Source organism: Alexandromys fortis, unplaced genomic scaffold (assembly GCF_014885135.2).
Source record: "Alexandromys fortis isolate MF-2015 unplaced genomic scaffold, M_Fortis_MF-2015_v1.1 scaffold_140, whole genome shotgun sequence".
NCBI classification, from domain to species: Eukaryota; Metazoa; Chordata; class Mammalia; order Rodentia; family Cricetidae; genus Alexandromys; species Alexandromys fortis.
The window spans coordinates 1,472,143-1,485,009 of record NW_026068048.1 but is presented as its reverse complement, the minus strand read 5'-3'; the positions used below and the strand labels follow the sequence as shown (position 1 = coordinate 1,485,009).

Genomic DNA, 12,867 nt, shown 5'->3' with positions numbered 1-12,867 from the left:
AGTGTTTAGTATTCATGAGTACCCAAGTTCAGTTCCCAGAACACGCATCAGATGGCTCACAACTACTGTACAGCTCCAGCGGGTCTAGCATCCTCTTCTGGCTTCTTCAGGCACACAAAGACACACAGATATGAATTTTTTTAAAAAAAAAAAAAACTTAAATAATTAACATATCCAAAACTAAACTTTCAGTTTTCCCCTGTGTTAGAACTGCATTTTATCCCACCATTTTGTTAGTTTTGTTTTCCAAGACAGGGTTTCTATGACCCAGAACCTTAACTCCTCCTGCCTCAGCTCCCTACCTTCACCAGCAAGTGTCGGGGTTACAGGTATGCCACCATGCCTGATACAATTACATTTAACATAGTCTGTCCAGGAACTTGCTCTTGTAGACCAGGCTGGCCTCAAACTCACAGAGATCCACCTGCCTCTGCCTCCCGAGTGCTGGGATTAAAGGCATGCACCACCACCACTCAGCACAAGATATTTTTTAAACCAGCAAGAAATACTGAGCATGCATGTTCTGTATCATTCCTGTTATTTCTTCTAACACTGCTGCCTAGATTGGTATCTGGTCTACCTTATAAGACAGTAGGACGCAGGCTGAGCAAATGTCTTGCCTGAAACAATAAGAAATTCAGTTTTGTAGCTCACTCTCAATATGCCCTCTCTGTCCATGGCCTTAGATCAATATTGAGATCTCACCTATTCCCAGCAGCCTATTTCCAGGGCAAACATTATTTTATGCCCTTAAAGCAAGCTTCATTGCTAGCCATGGTGGCACACACCTTTAATCCCAGTTTGAGGCTAGCCTGGTCTACAGAGTGAGTAACAGGACAGCCAGGGCTACACAGAGAAACTCTCAAGAGAACAGAGAGGAAGAGGGGGGAGGGAAGGAGGGAGAGGGGGGCTATCTTTCAGAGTACTAGGAGAGCGTCAACAAGTATGAGGGTCACTTTAATTTTAAATAAAGAATACAAAGGCAGAGCAGAGTTGGAATGACTGTTCACAAAATCAGCAGGGTTGCAGCCTCCATCATCCAAAACACCCAGATACCACTTCCAAAATCCTCATGAGGCTATCTGGGCTCCACCTCAGATGCCTACAGTGTTAAGAAGGGAAAAGAAACAGAGGAAGGGTTTCTTAAATACTCTACTCATACAAATGCCGTTTTCATCTTGTTGACCTGCGATGGAGATGGAGACAGGACTTTTTGCCTGGGTTTCTTGTGACCGACATGGAAATGCGAGCTGTGGACAGCAGTCTGCCGTACAAACACATCAGACTTTTTCACTGTAAATGAAATACAGTCTAGGGGTGTAACTTTTTATTTTAGGTAACCAACTAAATATTCAAGTTTTTTTATTTCCTAGATTAATCTTGAGTATTTAGTTCATCATTTATAAATATCCTTGAGTTGACATCAAAGAGGGTGAAACATGTAAGCTTGGGACTTTTATGGGAAACCACACCTCTCCTACAGTCAGGAACAGTGGTGCTCAATAACCTACAAATGCCACAGAGTGTCTCCATACATTTCTCTTATAATAAATGCATGAGATTTGAATGGATGCTTTCTCACATTGGTGACAGTGTATAATGCCTCCCACCCAAATAATTTGTTTAGGACAAATAATAGTGAAAGAATTCTTAATGTTAACTACATAGTTCCTTCTTTCATGCAAATTCTCTGGAATTACAATAATAAAAATAGCACCTAATGTTTATGATCTGCTATGTTCAAGGCACTGTTCTAAGTGCTTTTACATGTTTAGACACGATAAGACAAAAAAATGGCCTTAGATCTATCTTACAAACGATTAAACCAAAGCAAGGCTATTTATAACAAATGTCACAAAGGAAGTGAACTGATAGGACCACTATAATGTTGACACAGATGTTTTCTGTGCTAAAGACCTTTATATACCACAGTAACAGAACCACTTTCTATTTTAATTTCTAAAATGCAGTATAGTTATAAACAAATGCTTCCCTATGCGCATTATATCAGCATTTCCATTCTCCCATATAATTCTCCAAATGCTGAAACTCATGAATCCCACACTCACATCTGTGAGATTTCTTCACTGATAATGACCAGGAAACGGTATGCTGATCAAAAAAAAAAAAATAAGTTAACTCAAACAAAAATTTGTGAATGATGACTGAAGTCTATTCCGCATTCTTTACAGTCAAAAGGTTTGTCACTGCTATGAATCCTCTGATGTTGCATTAACTGTGACCCTCGAGTAAAGGCCTTCTTACATTCTTTACACTGATATGGCTTCTCACCAGTATGAATCCGTTGGTGCCGAGAAAGATGTGAGCTCTGAGCGAAGGCCTTTCTGCAGTCTTTACATTCATAGGGCTTCTCGCCTGTGTGGATTCTCTGATGTAGAGTAAGCTGAGAGCCATGACCAAAGGCCTTCCCGCATTCCTTGCATTCATAAGGTTTTTCTCCAGTGTGAGTTCGCTGATGTTGAGTCAGCTGGGAGCCGCGAATAAAGGCCTTCCCACATTCCCTACACTGATACGGTTTTTCCCCTGTATGAATTCTCTGATGCTGTATGAGCAGTAATCCACGCGCAAAGGCTTTGCCACATTCGCTGCATACATAGGGCTTCTCACCAGTGTGCAGTCTCTGGTGCTGGGAAAGGTGTGAGCTCTGCGTGAAGGCCATTCTGCACTCCTTACACTCATATGGCTTTTCACCGGTATGGATTCTCTGATGTTGAGTAAGCTGTGAGCTACGAATAAAAGATTTTCCACAGTCCTTACACTCATAGGGTTTCTCGCCAGTGTGAATTCTCTCGTGCTGCGTAAGTTCTGAGCCTCGACTAAAATTTTTTCCGCACTCTTTACAGTCGTAGGGTTTTTCACCAGTGTGAATCCTCTGATGTCGCGTAAGCAGTGATCCACGGTTAAAGGCTTTCCCACACTCCTTACATTGGTAAGGTTTCTCACCAGTATGAATTCTCTGGTGTTGAGTTAGTTGTGAGCCATGACTGAAGGTCTTTCCACATTCTTTACATTCATACGGCTTTTCGTTAGTATGAACCCTCTGATGCTGAGTGAGTTGGGAACCACGGATAAAAGCCTTTCCACACTCATCACACTTATAGGGCTTCTCGCCAGTATGAATTCTTTGATGTTGCATAAGTAGTGAGCCTCGAATAAAAGCCTTTCCACATTCCTTACACTCATATGGCTTTTCTCCATTGTGAGTTTTCCGGTGCTGTGAAAGCTGGGAACCACAGATAAAAGCCTTCCCGCATTCTACACATTCATAGGGCTTCTCGCCAGTGTGGATTCTCCTGTGGAGAATGAGCTGGGACAGCTGAGTAAAGACCTTCCTGCATTCTGTACAGTCGTAAAGCTTCTCTCCAGTATGCAGTCTCTGGTGCAGAGTAAGCTGCGAATTCTGAGGGAAAGCCTTTCCACAGTCTTTACATTCAAAGGGCTTCTCACCAGTATGGACTTTTTGATGTCGGCTGAGTTGTGAGCTTCGAATAAAGGCTTTCCCACATTCTTCACACTTATATGGTTTTTCACCAGTATGAATCCTGTGATGTAAAATAAGTTGTGAGCTTTGAGTAAAAGCCTTTCCACATTCCTTGCATGCGTAGGGTTTCTCGCCGGTATGAAGTCTTTGGTGAAGACTTAGCTGGGAGTCACGACTGAAGGCTTTCCCACACTGCTTACATTCATAGGGCTTCTCCCCAGTGTGGATGCTCTGATGCTGAGTTAGGTGTGAAGCCCGTCTGAAGGCTTTCCCACAGTCCTCGCATTTATAGGGTTTCTCCGTAGAATAAGCTCTTGGATGCTGAGATAAATAAGTATGAGGGCTGAAAACGGACATTTTGTCATATGTTATCATCTCTTGCCTGTAATATTACTTCTGATTTTCTTCTTCCTTCTCTAGCCTGTCTTTGACTTCCAAATACCTCCCAGAATTAGTATTAGTCTTAGGTGCAGTCTTTAAACCTGCCACTCACTTCCCACTGAGATCATTCTGATTCCTTAATGTGCTATTTTGAAGGTAAGTCCTTATTCAAACATCTAAAAGTCAAGTCTGAAAGAGAAAAGTAGTTTCTGAGAAACAGAAATAATATACCAGAAAAGACAACAGGAAAAGAACATCTGTAAGTAACAAGCATCTATTAGTGTTCTCCAAACATTGCTTACTACCTCCCACCCATATCATTATCTACTATTCAAAGCAAAGTTTACTACAAATGTAGTTTCCTTAAAGCAATACGGTTTTCCATTCTATATTATTCTATACATGCCTCCATAGTCAAAAACCAACTTAAGTGATTTTGATGCTGCTATCCAGAATAGAAAATATTAGCTTTGCTGGGCAGTGGTGGTGCATGCCTTTTACCCCACACTCGGAAGGCAGAGGTAGGAGGGTTTCTGTGAGTTAGAGACCAGCCTGGTCTACAGAGTGAGTTACAGGACAGCCAGGGCTATACAGAGAAACCCTGTCTCAAGAAACCCAAAAAGAAAAGTTTAGTCACGAGGCATGGCGACACTTGCTGTGATTGATGATGATGATGATGATGGTGGTGGTGATATTGATATGTATGTATACACATGCATTAGCTTAGAATGGCTTCCTATATTAAAATACATAATGGGTACCTGAGATGAGAGAACAATGAAGATTCGCCTGGGAGTGAAAAAGGGTGAGATTAAGAAAGTTTTCAAGTCAGGAAGTGGTGGTGTGCGCCTTAATTATTGTTCCTGAACAGTAAGAATCCTGCCTCGGGTGGAGGGGTGGAGATAACTCAGTACTGCTATTCTGTAAGGCCTAGGTTAGTTTCTCAGCACCTACATAGTAACTAACAATTGCGTGTAATTACAGCTCCAGCGGATCTGATGCCCTCTACTAGGCTCTGTAGACAATGCATTTGGTATAAAGACATACATGTAGACAAAAAACACATAAAAGAAAAAATTTATTTTTTTAATTATTTGGTTTTTTAGACCAGGTTTTTCCAGGCTGTCCTGGAACTGGCTTTGTAGAACAAGCTAGCCTTGAACTCAGAGAGATCTGCCTGCCTCCACCTTTGGAGTCCTGGGACGAAAGGCATGTGCCACCACACCCAGCAAGAGCAAAATTTTAAAAATAAATCTTAATTTTTAAAAAAAAATCTTGGCCAGACATCATGGTGTATAGTCGCACATCCATTTGATCCCAGCACTCAGGAGGCAGAGGCAGGTGGATCCCTGTGAGTCTGAGGCCAGCCTGGTCAACCTTGCAAGTTCAAGGTCAGTCAGAGCTATATAGTGAGACCTTATCTCAAAAAATTAAAAAATATTATTTCTGTTAATTTAGCATAAGTTGGGAAAATATAAAAAGCTTAAAAATGAGGGCGAGAAGGCTTAAAGAACTGGTAGGCTAAAAGCTAAAAACAAAGAAACAAAAACCCACAACTGACAACTCAGAGACAAAGCAAACGCATGGTCTTCTGTTCTGCTCAAGTAAGTCTGAGCGTTCTGAAAAAGCCACATGAAAAGTGAAAAGCTAAAGCTGCTGCTTGGTGTCTGGGCTGCGATTCTGAGTGCTATGATGTAGGAACCTGAGCCACGCTGTCCCTCTCTGTTCCTTTTCTCATCTTATGTAGTCCAGGCTGGCCTGAAGCTTACGATCTTCCTGTCTCAACCTTTGGAGTGCTGAAATTACAGGCATAGGCAGACACTAAGCCCACATAACACTGTTAAATAACTTTAAATTCAGAAATTGAAAAGGGTTGACTCAGAGGTTAAGAGCACTGGCTGCTCTTCCAGAGGACCTAGGTTCAATTCTCAACACCTACCTGGTGATTCTCAACCATCTGTTCCAGAGGACCCAACATCCTCTTCTGGCCTCCACAAGCACTACATGCATGTACACATGAACATGTGTAGGCAAAACTCGTACACATAAAGTAAATAAATGTTTTTTTTTTTAAAAAAACTTAGGTCATAAGATACAAGGGACAGAAATTCTTACCAACTGACCCCAAGTCAGCTTTCCAGACATCACTTCTCTGTACAAATCCCTTTGAGTAGAGTCCAGGCATGTCCACTCTTCCCGTGAGAATTCAAAGCAACACTATTGCACATCGCTTCTGAAACAAACACAGCTCCAGCTGTAGAAATGAACAACACGGCTCCTCACTGGAGGGAACGATGAGAAAGGAGACCCCATAATGGGCACTGCCAAGCGAAAGACGGAGGCTCTGACATAGACAGCACAGAATTAAGTGATGAGGTGTAAGCAGGTTCCAGTTTTCTCCTGTGGGTGTGTTCTGCTTATAAAGCATCTCATTATACTGTAAGTCTGGAGTGAATACAGTCCATACAATGCCCCGGTTTCTTTGATGAAACAGCATATACAAATACCCTAGAAAAACACGTAAGTTGGATATCACACATTCAACAAATGCTGTTTCTCTCTGCTGTTTAGGAATAAGAAAAATGATTTTTTTTCCCTGTAAAATCTTTTTGATGTTATTTCCTGGTTTTGACAGTTTCTTATAGATACCAGGTTGGCCTTGACCTTACTATATCACCAAGGATAATCTTGGCTTGAACTCCGCATTCTGCCTCCCTCCCTTGGTATTGGGATCACAGGCACGTGCTGTCATACCCAGTTGCCAACAGCCTTAACTGTGAAAGAAACACATTCCACATCTAGACATTCTGACCCACGGCCCATGAGGACAACAGACGTTTCCTCAAGGAAGCTAGAATGTTCTATTTCTTAAGACACATGGGGAAAAAAAAAGACTGGGTAGTGGTAGTGCACTCCTTTAATCCCAGCACTCGGGAGGCAGAAGCAGGTGGATCTCTGTGAGTTTGAGGCCAGCCTGGTCTACAAGACCAAGTTCCGTAACAGGTTCCAAAGCAACACAGAGAAACTCTGTCTCGAAAAACAAACAAACAAAAAGACACAGGGGCTTGTTATGTTCACACATGTTTCTTCCCATACTTCACAGTCTTTGTTATCCCTGGCAACCTAATAAGCAAAACGCTCATAGTTTAATGATTGTATTCTATCTTTGCAAGTAGCTGTATCTAAAGAACCTTGGCAAGAGACACCCTGGGTTCTCAGAACATCTTGCGTGCTCTTTCAGTCCCTAGCCTCCCCTGCTGGAAATTCACATTCCAGACTCAGAGTCTTGTTTCATGAACTGTGACTTTCAAACTGTGGAAAGACATGGCTGGTACAACCTTATACAAGTTTTACAATACTAAAGAATCTTGAGTCCTCACAGTCACCATTATATCACTCTTAAAATCTCCTTTTCCCATCTAAAAAAATAGAAAAATAGAAATATATCATCCCAAGTATATACATTCAACCTCACAACTGAATATTGAGTTTCAAAATGATCCAGTTACCAGTATTGGTCAGTTCCACATTCCTGATCTCTCTGCAGTTAGTCCCTAGCCATTTCCTAACCTTGAGGTTTCTAAAGCTCTTTCTGCAATCCCAGGATGAGAGGCTGATGAAGACAAGATAAATTTGAGGTCAGCTGGAATTCAGAGTGAGTCTGGGAGCCATGGAAGCCAAATAAGCAAGTTCAAGACCAGCATGGGCTCCCCAGAAAGCCCTAACTCAAACAAGGAAAGCCACATACTGAGAAATTCAAAGATTTCTTTTTGTTATGTACCAACTTGCTTATCTTATAAAATCAGAGGAATCCCTATCTTATAAAAATCTGTTAGATCAGTATTCCTAGTCAAAGATGCTGTATGTGGAGCTGGATATATGACTCAGTAGTTAAGAGCACTTGCTCTTCTTGAAGAGGACCAGAGTTCCCAGCATCTATATGGTGCCTCACAACCACCCAACTTCACTTCTATTCCAATGTTCCCTAACTTCTGAGGGTACCAGGCATGCATTCATATATTCAGGCAATATATATTACAGGGAGCTTTGCAGCCTTTTAAATTAGCACACAAGGGTCAAGATTGCTGCCACACAGCAGCAGAGGCCTCCTGGCCACTGTTGTGTGTAGATAGAAATGCATCCCAGGCCGAGAGGGCAGCAAATGCAACAAGAGAGACGCAGCCAAGTCAGCCTCATTAGTGACTGAGATGAAATGAGGAGAGACTGCTGGTAAAAGCAGTTAAAGATACTACTCGAGTCCAGCCTTAATACAGAAAGAGGACAATCTACGATCCAGCCTGCAGATGGGGCCTTAGCAAGGGTCCCATATGAGAAACTAGGACCATCAGGATAGGCACCACTTGGGCTGCTGGAACTGGGGAAAACTTAAGCAATCAAAGAGTCGGTCCCAGCCTGGCTTGTGAAGCTGTGGGACACAGGGGCAGATGGCATCGGTCTGGCTGCTGTGGAGGCAGGATGACTGAGTAATGTAGCGCCCCCCCCCCCCCCGCCCCCGCCATAAGGCAAAGGCTGCAGAAGCCGCGACAGCGTGAGGGAAGTCAGAGCCATTAGGAACACCTGCTTGTCTCCGGCTGCGGTCCTCACAAACAGCAGGGTGTAGAGGCTCCGCTGCTATTGAAGGAACCTGTTTTTGAACCCCGTTCACTGGGCCAGACAGAACTGTATTCCTAGAGGAGTTACACGAAAGGTTGATCCACACCCGAGGCTGGGGTGGAGCTTTAGTGGTGCTGCTGGGCCTCTTGGCTGGACAAGATCTTGGTGCAGTAGGAAAACTTTGGCAGATCTGTGACTGCGCAGCACGGAAAGAGCCCATGAAGTGGGAGCGCAACCCAGGGGAGAGTCAAAAGGTAACGCCAAGGGGAGTGTTGTCTGTCCTCAAAGACAAACGTCGCAGAGTTGTGCCAAGCTGGAGTTCCTAAGAGAACGCTGATGGAAGCCAAACTGTATGCTGGGGAGCTTCTGAGAGAGACTCTTACCCCGGGAGCGGGTCACAGAGCTTCTGAGAGACTCTTACCCCGGGAGCGGGTCACAGAGCTTCTGAGAGACTCTCACCCCGGGAGCGGGTCACAGAGCTTCTGAGGGAGACTCTTACCCCGGGAGCGGGTCACAGAGCTTCTGAGAGAGACTCTCACCCCGGGAGCGGGTCACAGAGCTTCTGAGAGGCTCTCACCTGGGAGCGGGTCACAGAAGATGTTGGTGATGGAACTGCACAGGTGAAGCCGATCAAGGCTGTTCCAGGGAGGGTAATTATCCGCCCAGGCTAAGGAGGGCTCATTTCTCTCCAGCAAGAAGTTTTGCTAGGTGTGGAGATGGTTTGCCCATCCAGGACTCCCCTAACAGCCAGGCATGGTGATTGAGGAGGCACTAGCCACCATGCCCACCCAGAATCACTCTGACCCAGGGAGCCAGCAGGTGCAGCAGGGGAGAGCAGGGCCGTGTTCACCTTTGGCCGTGAGTAGCAATGAGCAGATTAAATTGGGTCATCATTAAATCATGAGTTTAGCAGGCGTGGAGAAACATAGGGAGGCTCCCGGATATGGAAACACAGTGGCTCAGAGAGAAGGGCTGAGGATTACAGAGAGCTAATTAAGTTAGCGTCTCCTGCCCATGCCTTGTAATCCCAGCTTCATCTGTAAAAGGATGGAGCCTTTTTTTCATGCTGTACTAGGCCTTGCTATGTCTGACCTTAGTATCTTCTTAGTTGTACACATGGAACATATTCATTCAAGTACAAAACCACAAAACTTTATTTACTAGATAAACAGATAAAAGCAAACAAAACTGAAGACAAAGATAGGGCAGCACATTCATGAAGGCTGGGGCAAGAGTTTGACCTGGTCTGCGCTGTACAACAAGATTGTGTTGATAAAAACATAAATTTAAAAAGCTAAAACCCCTCAAACGTTAAGAAAGATAAACAATACAAGAATGCTCTTACATTCCATGAGCATCAAATCCATTCTTTATAAATTTAACCACTACTGGAAAACACCTATTACAACTATACATTTTTATTAATCTCAAACTATAGAAATCAATAGCCATTGGCTTAGCGCATGTCTTTAATCCCAGAACTTGGAAGAGAAAGATGGGTCTTTATGGGGCTGGGGAGATAGCTCAACAGTTAAGAGCACTCGCTGCTCTTCCAGTGGTTCTGAGTTCAATTCCCAGCACCCACATGGTAGCTCACAACTGTCTGTAATTCCAGTTCCAGGGGACATGATACCCATGACAAAACACCAATGCATATAAAATAAAAATATATAAAGTTTTTAAAAACAGAACTACAATTTCTCTCTCTGTTTTAAAGTCGGGTCTCTATGATTTCGTGGCCAGTCTGGTCTATATAAAGAAGTTCAAACCGGACAGTGAGGCCCTGCCTCAAAAATAATAAATAAACAAACAAATAAATAAATTGCCTTGTTCTCATTATAAGAGAAGACATAGGTAGAGATATTTATAAAAACAACAATGAAGCGAAGATCATGTCTTGACACAATAAAGGCAGCTGAAGAAACAAGTATCTCCTTACCTCAAACTTCTCTTCTAAACATACAACGGCCATCTTTTCTCTTCTGTGTTGTACCCTAAGAGAAAGAGTAAACCGAGATGCCATGTCATTCTTGTCATAGTCTAAATTACACCCTCTCCCTCCAACCCCACAATCCATCCCTCATCTAATACAAAGTCTGGAGACTAGTATTGGATACGGACAAGGTCAAGCTGTTTCAGGCCTGATTTATGTCGACTTAAAGCTGCCCACTAGAGGGCAGTGTCATGGGCTCTAGCCTCCACAGCAATTATTTCCCACTCCTGAAACCCGTTCCTAGCATCCTGTCTTGGGGTGCTAGCGAATCTCGAAGTATCATCTAAATACTAGGCTTATAGCTTCACTCGGAGTCTTAATTCTCTAGTTTTCTGTTTGCCAATTTCCTTGGCTATAAGATCAAGGAGCACTGGGAACCAGCAACAAAACTATTTCCCAGGCGGGATGAGGAGGGATGGCAGAGCTGAATCGATCCTGGCCATGTCTGAATGGATGAGTAACCACTGTGGCCAAACAGAGGCTAAGTCCTTAAATTCTGGGAGGGATTTGGGGAGAGACACAAAGTCACGAGAAATTCAGGATCCTTCGAAAGATTCAGCCCCCAAATGAATGCCAAACAAAATTTTACCGCTGTACCCTACCGAACTAGGGTAAGATCATAGGTACAAAACATACTAAAGACCACACAAAGTCACATGGAATCAAATCTCCACAGCCACATAGCTAGAGCCACAATTTCATGGTTTAGTGCTACACTGAGCACTTAAACAGGATCCAAGCGTGCACAAAAAACAAACAAACTGCAGCGGACAGCGACACTCTTTTACAAGGGTGTAATTCTACTTTATTGACGTTCATGAAAACAGCATATACAATCTCTCTCTCTCTCTCTCTCTCTCTCTCTCTCTCTCTCTCTCACACACACACACACACACACACACACACACACACACACACACGTCAGACAACCACCCAGATGAGAAAACCACGAAAGTCACAGGCCACGGAAACCAGCGACTACCATCTCAGCGCCACTGCCATCACACCCGTTTACACAGCCAAACCAGTTATGCACAGGATACCAGGCACGTCTAACAACCTCCAAGTGACACACACACACCCTACCACCTGGTTACAACAACACCCTTCCTCTCCTCCGCGATACACGTGGGGCTGTCACAACCACTGTCAAGAAACATCTCCAGTCAGGCAAGCACACAATCACACACATCACATCAACCACAAACCAGGGTCGCAACAGGCTCCCAAAGCTGGCAGGCTTGCAGCACACCCAGCGGAGACGCGGCCACCTAAGTCACAGATTCAGGCGTTCCTGATACTCCCACCTCCACGGGAGTGCATCTCAGGGTTCAGCCTGCAGTGCCTGACTTCGGGACCACGGGCTCCGCGGGATGCCTAACGAACTCGTCCACAGACACTGCCCTCCCGCGACCTAAGTGCCCCGAACTCTCGCGAGGAAACGAAACCGAAGCGGCGTTCCGGACGCGAGGAGTCTGGGAAATGTAGGCCCGCGTCAGAAAGGTAACGGCAAAATCGGCTAGCTATTCTATACCTCTGTGACATGAACTGTACTGGTGGCAATGCGATTTTATACCTCTGTGGGATTGCTCGACACAGACTTCAGCCATAGCGAGTTGCTAGTGAAGGGTCACTACGTACTTCTGGTATAATTCACTAGTTGGCCATGATGATTTTTATTATATAAATATGCTTTTCTTCTGTTAGTATCTCATACCGAGTCCAGGGGTTCCATTAGCGTATGACTGTGCGATCGTGTTGCCTGTGAAAAAATGATGGTCGAGTTATTTCTTCCTTGAATACTTACTGGATGATCAGGAAAATGTAAGCACTTTATCTGAAAAGGAACTTAGGCGTGACATTTTCTATTAGAGTTATACTATGGGGAACAATGAAAAATTGATAGTCTTTATTTTTATGAAAAATTATTTTGAACCTTTTACATAAAAATGAAGCTTGGAAGATAATTTTGATGTCTAATGTTAACCATTTATTTTGTTAGACACAGTTTAAAAATATACATTACAAACATTTTAAGTACTCTAATCATTCCCATATAACCATGTATATGCCAGAGATATATACACATATATACATATATCCCTTAAAAATATGGAAGACTAATATGCTGGTTTGAACGAAAATGGCCTCCACAAGCTCACATATTTGGAATTTGGTTGGTAAGAGGTAGGAGAGATGGCTCAGCAGTTAAGAGCACTGCCTGCTCTCCAAAAGTCCTCAGTTCAATTCCCAGCAACCACATGGTAACTCACACCATCTGTAATGAGATCTGGTGTTGTCCTCATCAACGTAGACCATGAGACCCAATATGGACAAGATCAACAGAACCGCCACATACGGGCTGCCCATGCCTGCT

The 12,867-nt window shown here is 43.6% G+C and overlaps 1 protein-coding gene across 12 annotated transcripts; it reads right to left on the bottom strand.

Moving 5' to 3' along the window:
• Positions 1-297: 297 nt before the first annotated feature.
• On the bottom strand, positions 298-11,907 carry LOC126486710 (zinc finger protein 420). Of its 12 annotated transcripts, none has more exons than XM_050119090.1 (4): positions 11,798-11,907; positions 10,437-10,491; positions 6,007-6,391; positions 298-3,845 (listed from the first exon to the last, which is right to left on the bottom strand). In XM_050119090.1, exons 3-4 carry the CDS (start codon positions 6,066-6,068, stop codon positions 2,141-2,143), a joined length of 1,767 nt encoding a protein of 588 aa, XP_049975047.1. In that variant the 5' UTR covers positions 6,069-6,391; positions 10,437-10,491; positions 11,798-11,907; the 3' UTR covers positions 298-2,140. The 12 variants fall into 12 exon arrangements, 11 of the variants coding, with proteins under 11 accessions (XP_049975047.1, XP_049975048.1, XP_049975050.1 ...); XM_050119091.1 differs by having other exon boundaries at positions 6,007-6,296; XM_050119093.1 differs by having other exon boundaries at positions 6,007-6,227.
• Between the last annotated feature and the right edge of the window lie 960 nt (positions 11,908-12,867).